The 23,385-nt window shown below is 42.2% G+C and overlaps 1 protein-coding gene across 3 annotated transcripts in view; it reads right to left on the reverse strand.

The window, feature by feature from the left end:
- Positions 1–532: 532 nt before the first annotated feature.
- Positions 533–23,385, reverse strand: part of LOC121617103 (NACHT, LRR and PYD domains-containing protein 12-like) — a 29,690-nt gene continuing 6,837 nt past the window's right edge. Inside the window, exons 2-9 of one of the 3 annotated variants that reach the window (XM_041952134.1) lie at positions 22,282–22,431; positions 19,149–21,003; positions 15,564–15,737; positions 14,641–14,814; positions 13,433–13,606; positions 3,567–3,743; positions 3,116–3,289; positions 533–1,528 (exon numbers count right to left, since the gene is read on the reverse strand). In XM_041952134.1, the coding sequence (XP_041808068.1) occupies positions 1,519–1,528; positions 3,116–3,289; positions 3,567–3,743; positions 13,433–13,606; positions 14,641–14,814; positions 15,564–15,737; positions 19,149–21,003; positions 22,282–22,306 (2,763 nt within the window). In that variant the 5' untranslated portion in view covers positions 22,307–22,431 and the 3' untranslated portion in view covers positions 533–1,518. Of the gene's footprint in view, positions 1,529–3,115; positions 3,290–3,566; positions 3,744–13,432; positions 13,607–14,640; positions 14,815–15,563; positions 15,738–19,144; positions 21,004–22,281; positions 22,432–23,385 lie in introns of those variants that run through there. The other 2 variants (XM_041952135.1, XM_041952136.1) reach the window with 2 other exon arrangements.

Consider the following 23,385-nt stretch of genomic DNA (forward strand, 5'->3'; position numbering starts at 1 on the left):
AGCAATGAAATCTGAACACTTTGGAGACGCGTAATACGCACAGGTGTGAAGGTGATGTGTCTCAGCTGTCCACTTGTGATCGGACAACCCAAGACTCATGTTAATGCCAGGTGTACACAGGGTCACAGTCATCTGAATCACTTAATCCTCCTGCATCAGTTCAATGACTTTATCAGCACACTTATTTGCAAAAACCCTTAATATTAATTAAGGTGGTAAACATCCTTTAATGGATGTCTTAACTGATAAAGGCCACACATTTTGGATTTGACACTGTATTCTTGCATTTTACAACTACACAGTAATCTTTCTTTTGATAAACTTTGTAAATTACATTTGTGAGATGTGGGTTTTCCAGGAGGTAGAAAGGAACTTAAAATCGGTGACAATTGTCATTTGAACACAGGCTGTCGAGGACAGTCTCTAAAATCTCTGGTCCTCTGGGTTCTTTTAATGAAGCAATAGGAGAAGATGTTGAGTCCCAAAAAAATCAGTTTTATTTTAACATCAATAGAATGTGCAAGGTTACAGAGCTCTGGGTCTCGACTTAACCTTTCCCTGATCCACAACAGAGATGGGTCAGTTCACGAAGTCTGACACACTACCTCTCCCTGACCCAGTGTTTTATAGACAGAACATGAGGAAATGCTGAAACAATCGTTGGCTCCTTCTCATTGGCTCTGGGCACTCTCTCTCCCTTCCTCATTGCTGTCGGCGCCAGCGATGTGTCCTCTGCTCGGTAAGATACCCTTATCCCTGACACCATCCAGTTTTATCCCTTTTCTTTTCAGCTTAAGTCGAGCCCTCCAAGATGTCTCCCATGCCAGGCCTCTATCTCAAAACCTCCTGTTCTAGGTCACACTGGCCTTAGATATATTTTGCACACAAAGAATCACTCTTCGTCTAAATCACTTCTATGAATAATACAGGAAAACCTTACCAAGTAGAAGAAGAATTTCTGTTGATTGTTCAGTCACACAATCCATCAGCAGAAAATATGAATAAGATCAACATATCAGGATCCAACTATCATTAACGTAAGCATATGCATGTAATCTAACTATTAGCAGAATATATGTGTGTAATCAAACTTATCAAAGTATAGGAATATGACCCAAATATCCGTCAAGCTGAAACACAGAGAGCCGACAGAGGAGGAGCAGAAGGAGTGGAGGAGTGCCTGCAGAGACAGTGTAGAAGGACAGAGCAACAGCACAGCAGTCCAGATACACTGATGATACTCTGTCACATCCACAGCAACACACAGGGAGGATGCTGGACCTGACACTGTGTCTGACAGTGGAGCTGATCTCAGAGCAGTTCACACTGCAGCACTGACACTAATATCTCCAATTGTTGTGATTCCTCTGTCAGTCAATGCTGGATGAAGCTCTCCTCTCCACTCTACCTCCCAGTAACATGGCCCAGTCAGAGCCTCTCCACCCACAAGCTGCTGCTGCTGCTTCAACCTCTCTGGATCATCAGGACACAGCTGATTGTCTCACACTCTGACAGAGATCACTTCAATCTGATGAGAGAAGAAGACAGACAACAGAAGTCATGAATCAGAGTTTACAGAGACCCCTTCATCAGCTGGGAGTCAGTGATGCAGCACATCCAGTACAAAGAGCAGCAGGGACATCAGTCCCGTTCAGACCAGAAGTGGAGCGGCTGTGTAGCGTAGCCAGATTCCTCTCAGCTCTCATGTTAACGTGTTGGAGTGAACACACTGAGCTGGAAGCTCACACACCTGCAGACACTTTGGCCATCAAGTCTGTTTACTCTGCACATTTCACTCAAGTACACAGTGGAAATAAAGTGCTGAGAGTCCCTGAACGCATCATTACTGCAGAGACACAGATATTCACTGTTGACTGTGATGATGCATTTACTGCTTTTAAGGTTCAAAGCTGCTAACAACCAGAGTCTCAGTCACATCTGAATATTTTATCTACTTTAGAAATATCACAAGACAAACATGTAAATATGGAGTCTGTTATAAAAATATTGGGACAAATGGACAGATGCATATATATACTGGTACAGCTTGTATGACACAGGGATCAGCTTTATATGAACATGTTCCTCTCTGTGGAAATCTGATGAAGAGTATACAGACATGACCGTGACATGTTTTAACGTCACTGTTTTCTGTTCTTGCTTTGTTTTAATGCTCAGTTTTAATATTGTCATAACATTTTTTATTTTTCTTAATATTCCATCATTGTATTTCATTTGAAAGCCCTTTGTGCTCGATGCTGGTCAAGTGCCATGTAAATAAAATCCTGACAGTGAGGTAAGTATCAATGAATTATTAGCTGCCCCTACTCCTCTCAGTTTATCACACTACAGTTCAGCCACTCTACTAATAATTTTAAGTTAATATTAAGCAGTTTTTAGCAAGGCTAATCACACCCACTGTGAGGTTCTGCTGCAGAAGTTCTACATTTCATGCTATGTTTGACCCATTTTACACAAACAACACAGCATTGTGTTTGATGGGACGACGTTAGCCAAGTCAAAAAGTACTGTTAGCCAGTATTTAGCCGGTGTTCACTCACTTACATACACTCATACATTTTCATACACCGGCCACATGGTTACTAAATGTAATGATGGTTCTTTGAAATGAGATCCAGAGATTTGCAGGCTTCAGTCACACTGATCTGAGAGCTGTGACAAACATTAAGTGATCAATTCTTTAGTGCTGAAATGAGAGAAACAGTTTGAGATCAGATTTGATGGTACGACAGTTTGATGAAGGAGGACCTTTGTCTCTAGACAGCCTGTAATGCTGTCAGCTGTAATCCAGCTTTATGTCCTGTAGACATGAACACAACAACAGTCGTCTGCACATCAACTCAAACACATGATCACAACAAGATTCTGACTCATCAGATTGGCTGAGTGTTCTCTCTCTCTCTCTCTCTCTCTCTCTGTCTTTCTGTCCAATCCCGAAGCCTGTCACCATTCTCCTCTCACAGCTTCACTGAGGAAAGCAGCTGCTGAGAAGGTTGGAGGTTTACAGGAAATACTGGATCTGTGCTTTGATACCAACTGTGTTTAGAGCAAAACTGCTGAGACCAGCATGGACTGACTCCAACCATCTACTGACCTCAAAGTCTGCAGTCTCCAGTCTGGACTCTCCACCAGATCAGACAGCAGCTTCACTCCTGAATCCTGGAGGTCGTTTCCTCTCAGGTCCAGTTCTTTCAGATGGGAGGGGTTGGACTTCAGAGCTGAGGCCAGAGAAGCACAGCTGATCTCTGACAAACTGCAGAAACCCAACCTGAATAAAGAATAAATGATGAAGATAAAAATCCATTTATAATCCAAGTAAAATTGATCAATGAAACAAATATTAGTTCCGAGGAACTTCTGTATTCAGATGTGAACATTTACCAAAAATGATCAACATTCATTGACTTGAACAACTGACAGTCAACATTTCCTACAGTTTCTTTAAGAAGCACTTTGAGCTGCATGTTTTGTACAAAAGGTGTTTTATCAATAAAATGTGTTATTATTAAAGATCTACAACAGTAACAGAGAGTCAGTGAACTGACCTCAGAGTCTCCAGTCTACAGTCTGGATTCTCCAGTCCAGCAGACAGCAGCTTCACTCCTGAATCCTGCAGGTTGTAGTTGTCACTCAGGTCCAGTTCTGTCAGATGGGAGGGGTTGGACTTCAGAGCTGAGGCCAGAGAACCACAGCTGCTCTCTGACAAACTGCAGCGCCTCAACCTGAATAAAGAATAAATGATGAAGATAAAAATCCATTTATAATCCAATCAGATGTCTTCAGGTTGTAAATGTGCAGCTCAACATTACTCTGTCCTAATCAATGAGTTTTTCCTTAAAATCAGTCCAGTGACTTTGTCATTGTGTTATTGTGGATCATCATAATGTCAGATTCTACAGACATCATCCAAATGTCACCACAACATTCATACATCTGTTCATGTCGACACAGATCAATAACATGCTGCTCATCTCACTCAAGTCCAGCTATTGATCCTTTAAACAGCTGCATATGGAAACATGCTTTGACCTGTGTGTGTTCCTGAGTGTGTGTGTGTGATAAGATAAGACAAGACAAGACAAGATAAAAGTTTATTTATCCCCAGTCAGGGAAATTTGGGCATTATAGCAGCATGTGATAACAGTGGGAAGAAAAATAGCAGCAGAGAAAGCCTTCAGATTAAAAATAATAGTGTTATTTCTATTGCACAGAAGAATAAAATACACAAAACAGTAAATGCTATGTAATATTGCACAAAATGCAGGGATATGAGCGTAATTTGTCAAACAACATCAACACAGTCTTATGTTAAGTGGTGCTGGAGTTGAATAATCTAATAGCTGATGAAATAAAGGACCTGTGGTAGCCTTCCTTGTTACACACTGGATGCAGCAGTCTGTTACGAAAGGAGCTGCTGAGGGCCCCCACTGTGTCATGCAGGGGGTGGGAGGGGTTGTCCATGATCGATGTTAGCTTGGCTAACATCCTCCTCTCACCTACATCCTCAGTGGTGTCCAGAGGGCAGTCCAGGACAGAACCACCTCTCCTGACCAGTTTATTAAGTCTCTTTCTGTCCCTCTCAGAGCCCCCACAGCCCCAGCAGACCACTGCGTAAAAGAAGGCAGATGCAACCACAGAGTCATAGAAAATCCTCGGTGTCCTCATGTCCTACACACTCCAAAAGGACATCAGTCTTCTCAGAAGATGGAGATGACTTTGGCCCTTTCTGTACAGGGCATCAGTGTTGGTGGACCAGTCCAGTTTATTGTTGAGGTGTACACCCAGATATTTGTACTCCTCCACGATCTCAATGTAAAATCCCTGGATGCACACCGGTGTAGTCTGTGGTGCTTTCCTGCGTAAGTCAATCACCATCTCCTTGGTCTTGCCGGCATTGATGTGCAGATGGTTTAGTCCACACCAGTTGACAAAGTTAGTGATGACTTCTCTGTATTCCAAATCGTTCCCCTGCAATATACGTCCAACGATGACTGTATCGTCGGAGAATTTCTGGAGGTGGCAGCTGGTTGTGTTGTGTCTGAAGTCCAATGTGTAGAGGGTGAAGAGGAAAGGAGAGAGCACAGTACCCTGCGGAGCCCTAGTGCTGCAAACTACCACATCCGACACACAGTCCTGAAGCCGCAAATACTGCGGTCTGTTGGTGAGGTAGTCGATGGTACAGTCTACTCCTGCTCCTTACAGGTTCCCCCTTAGCAGTGATAGCTGGATCGTGTTGAAAGCACTGGAGAAGTTAGAAAACACCATCCTCACTGTGCTCCCAGTGCTTTCCAAAGTGGGAAAGAGAGCGATGGAGCAGGTAGATGATAGCGTCTTCCACACCAATGCCTGGTCTGTATATTAACTATAGGGGACCAGCTCGCTGCCCACCAGGTGACGAAGATGGTTAAGTATAATCCTCTCCAGTGTCTTCATCAGGTGGGAAGTTAAGGCTACAGGCCTGAAGTGGTTGGGCTCCCTGGGATGCACAGTCTTTGGCACTGGAACCACACAGGAAGTTTTCCAAAGGGCAGAAACTTTCTCAAGGCTAAGGCTCATGCTGAAGATGTGCCTTCATTTTCCTGACCACCTTCCTCACATGATCTGCTGTTGAGAGAGACTTAGAGGAGGACTGGGGGGTTGTTCCTGTTACGTGAGGTCGGGGAGGGGTCTATAGTCTCTGACGTGGACTGGAGGTGGATTAAGTGGTATGAGGAGGGTGCTGTTGGTCTCAGTGTTGATCCAGGGGAAGATGAGGGTGTGGAGAAGTAATGCACCCAGGTCTGTGTAGGGGAGGGAATGGGGGTAGAATCAAATCTGTTAAAAAACAGGTTCAGCTCATTTGCCCATTCCCAGTCTCCAGATTCTGGGCCCCTGCCGTTGTTGCTGCTATGGCCTGAGATGGTTTTCAGGCTCCTCCAAACCTCTCTGGCATTGCTCCCCGGCAGGCACTCCAGCTTCTTCCTATAGCTCTCCTTGCCTTTCTGGATCTCTCTTTTCAGCTCCCTCTGCACCCTCTTCAACTCAGTTCTGTCCCCAGACTGAAAAACCCTTTTCTTCTCATTCAGTAGGGTTTTCAGGGGACACCCAGGGTTTGTTATTTGGGAAACACTGTACCATTCTGGTTGGCACAAAACACTCAAGTACACTATACAAAGATAAACAATAGTAAAAACAAGACACATTAAAAGCTCAGAGAATGTAAACACAAGAGAAAACAAAACAGAGTTTAAAAAGTGATAGTGAATATGCTTACTGAAACTGTCAGGGGGAAGTGCATTCCACAGCTGGGGAGCAGAGCAACTGAAAGCTCTACTCCCCATAGTACTGATGCGGGCAGAGGGGACAGTGAGGAGGATAGAGGAGGAGGAATGGAGGGAGCGAGAGGGAATAGCAATTTGGAGAAGATTAGTCAGATAAGGAGGGGCAAGATTGCGAATGGCCTTGAACATGTGGAGCAGTATTTTAAAATTAATTCTGTACTTAATAGGGAGCCGGTGAAGATGCTGAAGTGCAGGGGTAATGTGGTGACATGAAGGGATTTTGGTGATGATACGAGCGACTGAGTTCTGGACCAGTTGGAGCTTATGGAGGGATTTTCGAGGGAGACCAAAGAGGAGGGAATTACAGTAGTCAATGCGGGAGGTGACAAGACTGTATACAAGGATGGAGGTCGTGTGAGAGGTGAGGGAGGGGCGGAGACGGTTTATGTTGCGTAGATGAAGGTAAGCAGAAAGGGTGGTATTATTGATATGGGAGTGGAAGGATAGAGAGCCATCAAGTATGACACCCAAGCTCTTAACCTGAGGGGAGGGGGAAACAGGAGAGTTGTCGATTGAAAAGGAAATACTTTCAGCTTTGGATAGGGTGGATTTGGTGCCTACAAGGAGGACTTCAATTTTGTCGCTGTTAAGTTTTAAGAAGTTGGAGGTGAACCAGGATTTGATTTCAGATAAGCAGGTGGTAAGGGAGGGGGGAGGGAGAGTGACAGTGGGTTTGCCAGATAGGTAGAGCTGGGTGTCGTCTGCATAGCAATGGAAATTGATGTTAAATTTATGAAAGATACTGTCAAGGGGAAGGAGGTAGGTGATAAAGAGGAGGGGCCCCAGCACAGAACCCTGGGGCACACCAGAGGTGACAGGGGAGGGTTTGGATTTAAAGGACTTGAGTTGGATGAACTGAGTATGGCCAGAGAGATATGAGTGGAACCAGTCAAGGGGTGTGTCAGTTATGCCAATGTAGGAGAGTCTATGGAGGAGGATGGAGTGATGAGCCTTTGACACCATGAGAGATGGTGTCAAAGGCTGCACTTAGGTCGAGGAGGATGAGTATGGAAAGTAGGCCAGAGTCAGCTGCCATGAGGAGGTTGTTTGTAATTTTTACGAGGGTGGTTTCTGTGCTCTGTCGAGGGCAGAATCCAGACTGAAAGTGCTCATAGAGGGAGTTGTGAGTTAAATGGAAGTGGAGTTGAGATGCTACAATCTTTTCTAGGATTTTGGAGATGAATTGCAGGTTGGAGATCGGGCAAAGGTTGTTGTAGTCGGAGGGATCAGAGCCGGGATTTTCAGTATTGGGGTGACAGCAGCAACTTTGAAAAATGAAGGAACAGTTCCAGTGATGAGTGAAGAGTGGATGATGGCAGATATGATAGGGGGGAGAGAGGGGAGGCAGGATTTGACAAGGGTTGTGGGGAGGGGATCAAGCTGACAGGTGGAGGGCTTGGACTAGCAAATGAGGTCAGAGATTTCAGAGGGATCCGGGAGCTGGAAGCTAGAAAACAGCTGTTGGAGGGGGAAGAGTTCAATGGAGGAGGGAAAGGAGGGTTGCAGTTGAGTTGTTGGTGGATTTTGTGAAATTTTTCATTAAAGAACTGCATTAATGCATTGCAAGTGTCAGTATAGGGTAGGGTATAGGTGGGCGGGGAGAGAGTCATGTGGTTTGAGGATTTTGTTGAGCAGGGTGAACAGTGTTTTGGAGTTGCCTTCGTTGGAGTGGATTAAGGTGGAGTAGTAGTCAGATTTATCTTAAGTGATGGAGTCCTTGTAGTGTAATATGTGGGCTTTGTACATTTCTTTGTGAACAGTGAGACCAGTTTTCTTGTAAAGACGCTCAGGTTGATGACATTTGGCTTTCATGGACCAGAGTTGAGGGGTATACCAGGGAGAAGTTTCTGAGAAGGTGACAGGCCGAGTTTTAACAGGAGTGATACAGTTCAGGATGCTGTGAAGACCATTGTTATATAAAGTGACTAGTTCATCAGAGGAGGGGAGATGACCAGGAATCAAAATATTTTCAATAGAGGCAGACAGTGTATCAACATTATTGTCCTTAATATTACAGAAAGAGATGAGGCGAAGAGTCTTGATGATGGAGAGGTGGAGGGTAACACTGAAGGAGACAAGGAAGTGGTCGGATAGGTGATGGTCATCAGCTGAGCAGTTGGAGGGGGAGAGACCAGAGCAGCAGATTAAGTCCAGTGTATGTCCTTTGATATGGGTGGGGAAATCAACAAATTGCTGGAAACCAAAACTATCTTGACATGATGAAAAGTCACGGGTCAGAGGAATTGCAGTTGTCCATGTGGATATTGAAGTCCCCTAACAGAGTATTATTAGGAGAGAGAGTGGAGAGACGGGTGAGAAGAGTGGCAAAGTCATTTAAAAATTGTTTGTGTGGCTAAGGAGGAAGAAGTAAACAGAAGCAATGATGGTGGGAGTGGGGCCAGGTAGTTGACAGACAGTACACTGCAGTGAACTGAAGGCGGGCAAGGACACAGGCTGGACTTCCCATGTCTTGGGGTGAATTATTGCGAGACCGCCACCACGACCGGAGCCACAGGCTTGACAGATGTAAACAAAACCATGAGGAGTACAGTCATTGAGTTGTGAGAAGTCGCCAGGTTGTTGCCAAGTTTCAGTTAAGCAGAGAAAGTCAAGCTTACGGTCAGTGAGGAGATCTTGGATGAGGTGACCTTTGCTAGTGAGTGAGCGGATGTTGAGTAGACCGGAGTTGACTGAGGTGTTGTCCTGTTTGACTGTTGAGGAGGCATTAGCTGTTGACCTAGCCGGGCTGGCTAGTACACTGTGATTAACAGCATGCTCGGCAGGGCGGCGAGTGGTGGACCAGATGGATTGTATGGCTGTGGAGTCATCGAAGTGGAAGCTCTGATGAGATCCCGATGGGTGTATCTCGGGCGAGGCAGGCGGGCGATGTCCGGGTGCAAGTGTAGTGTTACCGGCGGAGGGACAGCCAGGTAGCCTTGTGGTCGAAGGAGCTCAGCAGCCGAGTACTGGAGCAGACCAGAAGCAGGATGGCACAGGAGGCACAGTACAATCCAGGCGAGTACAGACATGATAAAAAACTTGTTGAACCGCATTGTGAGCCGCAACAGTCATAAAAACAGGTTTAAAAGTCCCAGGGTTGGCAAAAAGTAAAAAAGTTGCCAGAGAGTAGCGGCGTACACTCAACAGGAAGGAAAATGTGGGTTAAAATAAGAACAATCTTCAAGTACAATGTGAAGATTATTTATTTGCCTGGAGGTAAAAAATACAATATAAAATATAAAATAACAATATAAGTGAGATAAAAATATAGAATTAAGCTATATAAAATAAACATCTGGCGGTTGAGCACAGTAGTGTAGTTGTGCAAAATGACAGTGTGCAACAGTCGGTTTGTCCAGGATATGGATGTGTTTGCGATAAAGTGCGTGTATCCATGGTGTGTGGTGTGAGTGTGTAGTGAGTCCGGAGATGCTCAGGATTGCACCACCGTTTGTTCACATACAGTGCGAGTCCCCCTCCTTTGCGCTTCCCACAGGCTCTGGTGTCTCTGTCTGCTCTGACTGTGCTGAAGTCCGGTATGCTAGCTGTTAGCCACGTCTCAGTAAGACACAGTAAACTGCACTCCCTGAAGGTCTTTAGGTTCATCATCAATGCAGCCAGTTCGTCGATCTTATTCGGTAGTGAGTTCACGTTTCCACTCGTGCGGCACCATCTTGGATACTTGTGTGTGTGTATGTGTGTGTGTGTGTGTGTGTGTGTGTGTGTGCTGAAGGATCAATATCAATCATCAGTCATTATTTGTGAAAACACTTTAAAATCATCAGAAACTAATGAAATATTTCCACTTCATCAAGTAAACTTGATCAGTTGAAACAAATATTAGTTCAGAGGATCTTCTGTATCCAGATGTGAACATTTACCAAAAATTATCATCATTCATTGACTTGAACAACTAACAGTCAACATTTTCTACACTTTCTTTAAGAAGCACAAATCTTTTGTGACTGAAGACTAAATTTACTTCAACATGAAAATATCAACAAAAGCTCATTTAAAACGTGACTGAAGGAAGTTGTGTCTGAACATAGATGAGGTTCAGTTGTTCATTAAACATATTTTCATTCTGTTTTTAAATGTCTCTTTTCATAGCTGATCTGTCAGATGTTTTGCTTTCTCTGCAACACTCAGCTTTATCTTTACTGTTATTTAGTATTGTACATGTCCCTGTTCTGGGACACTGGTTATGGGGGTAAAGGGGATAATGTAAGACTAATGTTTATTCGTTGGAAGTAATGAGTAGTGGACATATCAATATAGTGACATGGAATATTAATGGTTGTAGCACACCAATTAAACGCAAAAAAATACTCATTTACCTCAAATCTAAAGGCACAGACATTTCATATATTCAGGAAACACATTTCAGGGACCAAGATGAAGCTTTAAAAATGAAACGTGATTGGGTTGGTCATGTCTTTCATAACTCAGTGTCGAGTAAGAGCTGTGGGGTTGTTATCCTCATCAACAAAAAACTGAATTTTGCTATAGTAAATCAATATAAGGACTCTCATGGACGGATCCTAGTTGTGGAAGCACTTATTAATAGAGTCAAAGTAGTACTTTGCAAATTATACGCGCCAAACAGAGAAAACACATCATTTTTTCATAAGGTCAATAAAATACTAGCCGATACAGATGGTCAGATTACTTTAGGGGGAGACTTCAGTCGAACATAAGATGATCATTTGGATCGCTGTAATGTCAGAACAGGGGCATTGCCAAAGACGGAGCAGCTTTAGATAATTTACAGGAAGAACTAGGTCTGACAGATATTTGGAGACATTTGAATCCGAAAAAAACGTGAATACACATTTTATTCTCACTCACATAGATCTTACTCATAAAAAGTTTTTTTTGGTTGCAAGCTCAATTGTTGACCTGGTAATAGACTGCAAGATAGGTGTTATAGCAATAACAGACAATGCTTTGGTCGAATTGCATGTAAATTTACACTCTACTAATAGTAATCGCGGGAGGTGAAGACTAAATACAAGTTTATTGCAGGATGAACAGTTTGCTACAAAACTTGGTGAGAATATTAGGGTGTTTTTGGATATTAATAGAGGAACAACAGAAAGACTAGCTACTGTTTGGGATGCACTCAAGGCGTTCATCAGAGGAAAATGTATAGTTCATGGAAGAAAAAGAACAATAAAGAAAAAGAACAACAACTGCAAAAAGAAATAGGTAAATTAGAGATGCAACTTGCTGAACAATACAATGAAGAATACTTCAGAAAAATCTGTAAACTTAAATTTGAATTACATGAATTATACAATAAAAAGGCAGAGTATTCAGTATTTAGACTTAAAACAAATTTTTACGAAAGTGGGGAAAAGACTGGCCGATTATTGGCAAGACAATTAAAATGCCTAGATTTAAATAACACTATTACAGCAATTAGAAAAGATGATAAACTGTTCACTTCAGCTAAAAAAAATTAATGAAGCTTTCAAAAACCTTTATGAAGATTTGTATACGACTACATGTTCGGCTAGTGATGAAGATTTCAACTCTTTCTTCCAGAAAGTTGAGCTACCACAACTGTCTTCAGAGGAAAGGGTAGATTGGATGCTCCCATAACAGAAGCTGAAGTTAGAACTGCAATTACCAGGGAAATCACCTGGTATAGATGGTTTCCTGGTGGAGTATTGTAAGAAGTATGTTGATATTCTTTGGCCATTTCTCACAGAGGTTTTCCATGAAGCGCTTCAATATGGCTCACTCCCAAGAAGTCTTAACCAGGCTATTATATCATTGATACCAAAGAAAGATAAAGATTCAACAGACCCAGCCAATTATGGGCCTATAAGCCTAATAAATGTTGATTGTAAAATACTCTCCAAGTATTTATTTTTTGTGACTGAAGACTAAATTTACTCTCCAAAATTAATCACAAAGACCAAGTTGGGTTTATAAAACATAGATCTTCATCCAATAACATGAGGAGATTTGTGGTGTGTGTGTAGGTGAGGCTGGGGGTTGGGTTTTGTGTGTGCTCTCTCTGACAGTATCGGTGTGGCTTGTGGGTTGGAGGAGGAGCTGGCTGCACACACCTGTGCCTGATCTTCATCAGGAGCTTACATAAGGCGGGCCCGCCTGTGTTCTCGCTGCCAGATTGTCACCGCTTTGTGGTAGATCGTATGCTAGTGCCTCAGAGAATTTTCGATTGCGATTTCCCATACTAACCTGTGTTTTTCTATGTTCAGGATCCAGCTCGTTACCCTCAAGCCACCCAGCACCTGTACCAGTCAGCTCGAGCCACCGCTGTGCCACACGGCCGACCTCCCTCGCCGCCTGCTTGCTTGCCTCCCCAGTCTTCCCTGTGTCTGGAGACACCACCTCTACCTACGCTTCCCCCCTCACCGCTGCCTCAATAAACCTTCACCTAGTCACCTTTCCAACGTCTGTTTGTTTGCATTTGGGTCCAGCTCCCTAGCCACGTCACAAGATTGTTGCATTTAATTTGGATGAACAGAACTAACTCTCACCCTGTTTCAGCCATATCACTTAATGCTCAAAAAGCATTTGATAGGGTGGAATGGGCTTTTTTATTCACAACTCTTTCAAAATTTGGTTTTGGTGATTTCTGCAGGTGGATAAAAGTCTTATATTCCAGCCCTAAAGCTGCAGTCTTTACTAATGGGATAATATCTCCGTTTTTTAGTATAACCAGGTCAACTAGACAGGGGTGCAGTCTAAGTCCACTATTGTTCACAATTTTTTTGGAGCCTTTGGCCACATCGATTAGAGCAGAGTCAAGAATTAAGGGTGTTGGAGGTGGTAGGGAGCATAAATGATTTCTTTATGATAACGATATTTTGGTACTGAGTCAGGACCCAGCCAGTTCTGTGTCAGTTTCGTCTGTTGTGCTTGTTGTTCATTTGTCTTAATTATAAAAAAAAACCAATTTGTCCTTCCAGGTGAGACAACTGACCACACACAGAAGTTCCTACCTTATATAGTGCTGACCGCTAATTAACCCGTGAGACCCGATCCAATTCACCATCTTTTATACATAAATAAATTCACATTCTGCTCCTACAGTAACAGAGAGTCAGTGAACTGACCTCAGAGTCTTCAGTCTACAGTCTGGACTCTCCAGTCCAACAGACAGCATCTTCACTCCTGGATCCTGCAGCTCGTTGAAGCTCAGGTCCAGTTCTGTCAGATGGGAGGGGTTGGACATCAGAGCTGAGACCAGAAAAGCACAGCTGATCTTTGACAAACTGCAGCGCCTCAACCTGAATAAAGAATAAATGATGAAGATAAAAATCCATTTATAATCCAATCAGATGTCTTCAGGTTGTAAATGTGCAGCTCAATATTACTCTGTCCTAATTAATGAGTTTTGCCTTAAAATCAGTCCAGTGACTTTGTCATTGTGTTATTGTGGATCATCATAATGTCAGATTCTACAGACATCATCAAAATGTCACCACAACATTCATACACCTGTTCATGTAAACACAGATAATTAACATGCTGCTCATCTCACTCAAGTCCAGATATTGATCCTTTAAACAGCTGCATATGGAAACATGCTTTGACCTGTGTGTGTTTGTGTGTGTGTGTGTGTGTGTGTGTGTGTGTTTGAGTGTGTGCAAGTTCCTCGCTGTGTGTGTTCCTCTGTGTGTCTTTCTGTGTGTGTGTGTGTGTGTGTTCCTCTGTGTGTGTGTGTGTGTGTTCTGAAGGATCAATATCAATCATCAGTCATTATTTGTGAAAACACATTAAAATCATCAGAAACTAATGAAATATTTCCACTTCATCAAGTAAACTTGATCAGTTGAAACAAATATTAGTTCAGAGGATCTTCTGTATCCAGATGTGAACATTTACCAAAAATTATCATCATTCATTGACTTGAACAACTAACAGTCAACATTTTCTACACTTTCTTTAAGAAGCACAAATCTTTTGTGACTGAAGACTAAATTTACTTCAACATGAAAATATCAACAAAAGCTCATTTAAAACGTGACTGAAGGAAGTTGTGTCTGAACATAGATGAGGTTCAGTTGTTCATTAAACATATTTTCATTCTGTTTTTAAATGTCTCTTTTCATAGCTGATCTGTCAGATGTTTTGCTTTCTCTGCAACACTCAGCTTTATCTTTACCTGCGTTCTTTCAATTCATTTTCTGTTTCCTGTTTTTATTCTGTTTTCAATGTAAAACACTTTGAGCTGCAAGTTTTGTATAACAGGTGTTTTATCAATAAAGTTTATTATTATTATTAAAGATCTACAACAGTAACAGAGAGTCAGTGAACTGACCTCAGAGTCTTCAGTCTACAGTCTGGATTCTCCAGTCCAGCAGACAGCAGCTCCACTCCTGGATCCTGCAGGTCATTTCCTCTCAGGTCCAGTTCGGTCAGATGGGAGGGGTTGGACTTCAGAGCTGAGGCCAGAGAAGCACAGCTGATCTCTGACAAACTGCAGAAACCCAACCTGAATAAAGAATTAATGATGAAGATAAAAATCCATTTATAATCCAATCAGATGTCTTCAGGTTGTAAATGTGCAGCTCAACATTACTCTGTCCTAATCAATGAGCTTTGCCTTAAAATCAGTCCAGTGACTTTGTCATTGTATTATTGTGGATCATCATAATGTCACATTCTACAGACATCATCCAAATATCACCACAACATTCGCAGCTGAATCACGCATGCATTCCTCTAATGCCGGTTTGTACCTATTCAACACACACCTAGGAACCTTTTGCAAGCACTGGTTTCTCGTCAGACCGGTCAAAGTGAAAACTACATCCGTTGTGTTGTTGTTACAATGTAATGGTTGTAAGCCAATTTTGTGGCTTTTATGATGCACATTTATGAATTTTGAAAAAAGTATTTTATGCAAATTAGTGACAACAGGCATTAACGCTTAAATGCAAGCATTAACACCTGTTGTCACTAATTTGCATCATACCTATTTTTCTATCTATTTTATGTGCTGCAGAAAAATTAACAAACTCCTCTTAATTTTTTAATATAATTCTAAATAAATTCAGGCGTCAAGGGGTTAATCTTTACCTGCGTTCTTTCAATTGACTTTCTGTTTCCTGTCTTTATTCTGTTTTCAATGTAAAACACTTTGAGCTGCATGTTTTGTACAAAAGGTGTCTTGTCAATAAAGTTTATTATTATTATTATTATTAAAGATCTACAACAGTAACAGAGAGTCAGTGAACTGACCTCAGAGTCTCCAGTCTACAGTCTGCACTCTCCAGTCCAGCAGACAGCAGCTTCACTCCTGAATCCTGCAGCTTGTTGTCACTCAGGTCCAGTTCTGTCAGATGGGAGGGTTTGGACATCAGAGCTGAGGCCAGAGAAGCACAGCTGATCTCTGTTAACCTGCAGCCCCCCAACCTGAATAAAGAATTAATGATGAAGATAAAAATCCATTTATAATCCAATCAGATGTCTTCAGGTTGTAAATGTGTACTCTGTCCTAATCAATCAAATCAAAAAGCTTTGCTTTAAAATCAGTCCAGTGACTTTGTCATTCTACAGATTCTACAGACATCATCCATCAGGCTGTATCAGGAGCGGACAAGAGGATGAGTACAGGAAACTGATCCAGGACTTCATCACATGGTGTGACTCCAACCACTTGCTCCTCAACACCACCAAGACCAGAGAGATGGTGGTGGATTTTAGGAGACTCAGGCCGTGTCCAGAACCGATCACCATTAAAGGGGACTGCGTGGAGGTGGTTCACACCTGCAAATACCTGAGAGTGCAGCTGGACGAGAAACTGGATTGGACTGCCAACACTGACACTCTGTGCAGGAAAGGACAGAGCCGCTTGTACTTCCTCAGAAGGCTGGAGTCCTTCAACATCTGCAAAAAGCTGCTGCAGATTTTCGACCAGTCTGTGGTAGCGAGTGCCCTCCTGTACGCAGTAGTGTGCTGGGGGAGCAGCTTAAAGAAAAAGGACACAGCACACCTGGACAAACTAGTCCTGGGTCTGTTTGACCCAGCAAGCCTCCAAATAGTCTCTGGTTGGACTCCAGAGAGAGTCCATGAAGGAAGCAAACAAACAGGTCCAGGTGACCATTTTTACTTTCAAGAGATTTCTCCATGTTGCTCATCAGGAGGACATCCAGGGATGGGTAATAGTCATTGTCCCTCTCATCATCACCATCATTATCATCGTCAACACCATAATCATCATCACCTTCATCACACCAATTTTCCAGGAAAGCCTTCAGTACCTCTGTGTTCCTGCTGGTGTGACAGTGGAACATGTAGACTGCAGCCACAAACTCCTGAATGCTCAGATGGACAGAGCAGTAAACTGTTTTCTTGAAGATCACACACTCTCTTTTGAAGATCTCTGTACAAAGTACTGAGTACAGTGAACAAACTAGTGAGGAAGGCAGGCTTCGTCGTTGGCACAGAGCTGGACAGTCTAACATCCGTGGCAGAGCGACGGACACTGAACAAGCTCCTGTCCATAATAGATAATCCGCTCTGCTCTACTGACAGACTGAAACGATCGTTCCTCCCCCACGCCATACGGCTCTTCAGCACCTCTCGGGGAGGGCGACAAAAACAATAATCAACACAACAACTCCGAACCCACTACACACTTACACCACACAGCATGGACACATGCACTTTATCACACACACATCCATATGCTGGACTCCATCACACACACATCTAAATGCTGGACTCCATCACACACACATCTAAATGCTGGACCTAAGTGTGGACAAACCGACTATTGCACACTGTTATTTTGCACATCTGCACTACTATGCACATATTTAACTGCTTGAATGCTTATCCGGTATTACAAATGTTTATCCTGTATAGCCAGATGTTAAGACGTTTATCCTGGATAGCCAAGTTCTTTATTTTTACTTCACTATTTTTTCTTGTATTGTTATTTTGTATTTTGTATTGTATTTTTACCTCCTACTTAAAAAGGTTCATTCCTGGAAAGTAGTTCTCGCTCTTTTTTGCATGCCCTTGTGTGTTCACCTTTTGAGCTGCTGGAACTGCAAATTTCTCTTCGGAGATGAATAAAGTATCTATTTATCTATCCATCTATCAAATGTCACCACAACATTCATACACCTGTTCATGTCGACACAGATCAATAACATGCTGCTTATCTCACTCAAGTCTGGAATAACAATCAAATCAGACGTGTTGTTACTTTTGTTACTTACTCATTACGACCCTGACGAAGGCCACAAGCCGGAACTTGTTGGTCTAACGGTAAAGTTATTGTTAAATATATAGTACAAGTGTTGCTGGAGTTTTAGACCTCTTTAGATCAGCAGTGTGAGACAAATAACAGTTGCCTTTGTTGGATATCATTGTGTTTCATATTACTCTCTACTGTCAACCATTACATGAAGGCAGAAATGCAATTCAAGTGGTCCAAATCCACGTTTCACCATTTTCTGCTCCTGTTTAATCTGATAAGTTTTACATGAGTACTGAGCTTCGATGTTTGTTCTTCACCTTCAAGATCAATATAAATATGATGGAGAGAATATGAGTTTGATTCACGTACTAATGATACAAAACTTTAAACTTCAAGCTCTGAATCAACAGTAACCTTGGACAGTAAATTTTCTTCATCACATTTAACCAAAGCAGTTGATTATTGACTAACTCAAACTGAAAACACACAGAATCAAGGTGAGCAAAGCCCTTCTATAATACGTTTTCACCACGTGTTGCACAATTACAAACCTGATTCCAAAACAGTCTGAACTCTGTGAGAAACATCAATAAAACCAGAATCAATCTTTAATAATCAATCTGTGTTCACTGACAACAGTTTATTGAAGTGTTCCTGTGTCCAGGTATTAATCTCTATATCCAATCATGTGTTGACAAAGTGTTGAACCTCGCTCCATCCTCGCCGTGAACCACTGAGCCTTTCAATCATGATACTATCACCTGTTACCAATCAACCTGTTTACCTGTGGAATGATCCAAACAGGTGTTTTTGGAGCGTTCTACATCTTTCCCAGTCTTTGGTTGCTCCTGTCCCAACTTGTTTGAAACGTGTTGCTGCATCAAATTCAGAATAAGCAGATATTTACTGAAATCAATGAAGCTGATGAGCTCAAACAGTATTGGTGCTGTGCTGGACTTGGTGCTTTTTTCAGGTGAGTTTATGTCAAAAAGTATCAGTATTCTGTTTATGTTTTACACAGCGTACCAACATTTTTGTTATAATAATCACTAAAGATTGTATTATTATACATTTCTGGGTGATAGTTGTATCAAGTGGAGTTCAGCTGGCTGAAGTTAATGTTTTGGAACAAAGACTATAACTGAGCTGGTTGATGATGGAGATCCTCCACTGAACTGAACCTGCTGAGCTCTCCTTCACTGGCAGAATGAACCTGGAGGCGTCCCAGGAGCTGACTGTGTCATGAGCTGCTGTCTGAGTAAATCAGGTGCTCAATAGACAAAGATTGTGGCTGCTAATTCAATCAAAATCACAGTGGAAACGTGTGCTGCTGTTTTCTCTGCATATCTTACCTCTACAGTAACTGTTGTGAAAAACAAGTTCATTGGTTTGAACATTAAATATCTTATCTTTGTATTAAATTTAACAAAATTAGAAAATAATTTGCAAATCACTGCATTCTGTTTTATTTACGTTTTAAAAAGTGTTCTGACTTTCTTGGAATCAGGGTTAAACTCTTATGGTGTGGAAGTTATGTATGTAAAGTGTGTATCTTTAACACTGATGTCTTCACTTTTACGTTTCTTAACAGTGTTGATAATCACATCTGGACTTACAGAGCCTTTCTGCAGTTCCTCACGGCTGGAATCAGTCTCTGTCGTCCCTCCACTGTTGTGTTGTACTTCTGCAGGTCCAACTCATCCAGAACCTCCTCTGACATCTGCAGCATGTAGGCCAAAGCTGAGCAGTGAATCCCAGAGAGTTTTTTCTCTGATCTGTTCTCTGACTTCAGGATCTCTTGGATCTCCTGATGTACTGAGTGGTCGTTCATCTCCATCAGACAGTGGAAGATGTTGATGCTTCTGTCAGGCGAGTTACTGGTCCTCTTCTTCTTCAGGTTGTTGATGGCTCTCTGGATGATCTCTGGATGGTTGTCTGTTTGACCCAGCAAGCCTCCAAATAGTCTCTGGTTGGACTCCAGAGAGAGTCCATGAAGGAAGCGAACAAACAGGTCCAGGTGACCATTTTTACTTTCAAGAGATTTCTCCATGTTGCTCATCAGGAGGACATCCAGGGATGGGTAATAGTCATTATCCCTCTCATCATCACCATCATTATCATCGTCAACAGCATAATCATCATCACCTTCATCACACCAATTTCCCAGGAAAGCATTCAGTACCTCTGTGTTTCTGCTGGTGTGACAGTGGAACATGTAGACTGCAGCCACAAACTCCTGAATGCTCAGATGAACAAAGCAGTAAACTGTTTTCTTGAAGATTACACACTCTCTTTTGAAGATCTCTGTACAAAGTACTGAGTACACAGAGGGCTCAGTGACATCAAGACCACACTGCTCCAGGTCTTCTTGGTAGAATATGATGTTTCCTTTCTCCAGATGTTCGAGCGCCAGCCTCCCCAGCTTCAGAAGAACTTCCCTGTCAGCCTCCATCAGCTCCTGTGGACGAGTCTCATGTCCCTCATCATACTTCTGCTTCTTCCTCTTTGTCTGAACCAGCAGGAAGTGGGAGTACATGTCAGTCAGGGTCTTGGGCAGCTCTCCTCTCTGGTCTGTAGTCAACATGTGATCCAGAACTGTAGCAGTGATCCAGCAGAAGACTGGGATTTGACACATGATGTGGAGGCTCCTGGAGGTCTTGATGTGTGAGATGACTCTGCTGGACAGATCGTCATCACTGAATCTCCTCCTGAAGTACTCCTCCTTCTGGGCATCGGTGAAGCCTCGTACTTCTGTTACCCTGTCAACACATGTAGGAGGGATCTGATTGGCTGCCGCAGGTCTGGAAGTTATCCAGACGAGAGCCGAGGGAAGCAGATTCCCCTTGATGAGGTTTGTCAATAGCACGTTGACTGATGACTTCTGTGAGACATCAGACAAAACCTCATTGTTGTGGAAATCCAGTGAAAGTCTGCTTTCATCCAGGCCGTCAAAGATGAACAAAAGCTTACAGACAGCGAGCTTCTCTGCTGTCACCTTCTGTAATGTTGGATGGAAAACATGGAGCAGCGTCAGCAGACTGTACTGCTCATCTTTGATCAAGTTCAGCTCCCTGAACGAGAGCAGAATCACCAGGCTGATGTCTTGGTTTTCCAAGCCCTCTGCCCAGTCCAGACTGAACCTCTGCACTGAGAAAGTTTTTCCAACGCCAGCGACGCCGTTCGTCAGAACGACTCTGACGTGTCTCTGCTGGTCAGGTAAGGCTTTAAAGATGTCCTGGCACTTGACTGGAGTCTCATGGAGGGTCTTCATCTTGGAAGTTGTCTCAAGCTGCCAAACCTCATGTTGGGTATTCACCTCTTCACTCTGTCTGTCTGTGATGTAGAGCTCAGTGTAGATCCTGTTGAGGGGGTTTCCACTTCCTGTTTCATCACTTCCTTCAGTCACACATTCACATCTCCTCCTCAGACTGATCTTATATTCATCTAAAACCTCCTGAAGATCACCAGTCACTAAAAAAAGAGAGAAAAATGAGAGAAAACAAAGAAAATCTGACAATCTGATAATTATTTTCATTATCAATAGTTAAGGCTGAACCCTGAACCGGCTACGGGTGATGCTGAATCCAAGACGCTGGTACTCGCCTACTGTGCTGCCAATGGCTCAGGCTCATCCTACATCCAGCACATGGTCAGACCACACAGCCCAGTCCATCTGTATAAAACTCCCTGCCAGAGGATGACCCACGTCTCAGCACGGCAACTCATTCAGTGGTAGTTTTTACCATGTGGACAGTTACTCCACCCACTCAGTTGGTCCACTATTCAATCTTTGTTATCAGTATCTTCTGTTCCAACAGTGTGCGTCTCTGACAATGTGAGTTATCATCAATAATGCCTGACTTTATGCTTCATGGTGCTTTAATACTGTCCAGACTACAGCGTTTACAAGCTTATGTGGTAACTGAGGGAATTTTTGTTCTTTAGGTCTGAAAGGTGACAAACTCTCTGTTTCACTGGGATGGCAGCTGCCCTGATACAGTCTCTGTTTTGTTACTTTCTGTCTCTGTCTCCAAGGACACCAAGATCAAGAGACTGACCTGAACTTCACCTTCTCCTCTCAGAATATGACCTGACACCTTCAGCTAACCTTCAGCTAACCCAACCAGCAAAAATGATCGTCCACCTGGGCCTCACGTTTCCACCACTGCCGATCGGAGCTGGAGCCCATAAATACACCCAACGACTGCAGAGCTGTCTGAACCGGGAATGGATGCTGATGGATATCTATATTGAACGTCAGATGGAGAGAGTCTGAACTCAAAGGTTCACTTACTAATGATTCAAAGTGTTGATCACGGTGAGCAAAGCTCTTCTACAAATGACTTTTTATCATATTTTGTACAATTATGGTACAAAGTGATTTAACATGCATCTGGTCATAATAGCTGATCTGATAAAGAGTCAAACCAATTAATTATTCTCAGATCAAATATGAGAAAGTGAATTTCACACGTGAAGCAGATTCTTTCACATTCTGAATATTTGCAAATGTTCACAGCAGCTTCAATGTGAGGGCAGAAATATATGAATGTTCCTGAGGTGTAAATGTTGAAATGAAGCTTCTCAAGAGTTTTACTACAGAAATAAAATAAGGTTGATCTGAGTTTGAAACGCTTTCTGCACCAAAAGTTCTGCATCATGAATAGAAATCTTGTAGCAGAGTATTTTATCTTCATACTCAATGCATCATCTCCCATCAGGTCAGTTTAAAGCAAAACAGAGTCTTACTTTGTGTCTGAGGGTCCAGGTTCATGGCTGAAGGCTGGAGGTTGACCTTTGGACCGGTCACTTTTTATAGACAGACAGCTGGATGCTGAAGACTCGGCTCTGTCCTCCTCTTCCTCCACACGAACACTTATCTTCTGATCTGAGGTCAGTCTGAGAGTAAAACAGCGACGCTGATGGTTAGCTCAGAACACAAGAATCAAGAAACAAGGCTGAGAGAACAGGAAGTTACACACACACACACACATACATATAAATAAATACACACACACGACTTATATTTAGTCTTCACCCTAAAAGTTAATGATTTACATTACAGGGACTTCCGTTTTGTTTAGTTTAGTTTTTAGTTTAGTTTATATCAGTCATATATACAGTTCAAAGCAACAAAAGAAAAAAACAAAAAACAATTTTGACTGAAAAAGGCTCAGGCAGAAGCAAAGGTTATTAATGCCCGCCTACTATGCATCTTGAGCTACACAATTCATGGTATCAAGTGGGAAGAAAAAAACGTACAAAAAAAAAAGTATATATATATATATATATATATATACTCATTCACATACATATCTCTTTTCTCCTTTTTTTTAATTACAGCCATAACTCCTAAATATAAATCCACATAATGATTTTTTGAACATAACAAAGGAAGTACATTGCCTAAGTTTGAGATCAGCACTATTCCACAGCTGAACCCCTTTAAAAGAAATCTTCTTTTAACTTCTTTTTTTAGCTTTTGGTCACACAAATTTGCTTCCATCTCTCAACTCATATTTACTCTCAGACACTATGAAAAACTTACGCACACTGTCTGCTAGTGTTTTATTTTTTACTTTAAACATGATTTGCATTGTTCTATAATAAAGCAGGTCTTGAAACTTCAAAACATGAGAAATTAAAAATAATGGATTTGTATGATCATAATAACCAGCTTTGTTTATGATGCATATGGCTCGTTTTTGTTGTAACACAATTTTTTCAGCTGTGGTTTTAAACATAGATCCCCATAATTCCACGCAATTAGGTAAATAAGAAAGTATCAGAGAGCAGTAAATTAAATATAAACTTTTATAATTGCAATTGATTTTGAGATTTTCCCTTTTACTC

Source organism: Chelmon rostratus, chromosome 14, assembly GCF_017976325.1.
Source record: "Chelmon rostratus isolate fCheRos1 chromosome 14, fCheRos1.pri, whole genome shotgun sequence".
Classification (NCBI taxonomy): domain Eukaryota; kingdom Metazoa; phylum Chordata; class Actinopteri; order Chaetodontiformes; family Chaetodontidae; genus Chelmon; species Chelmon rostratus.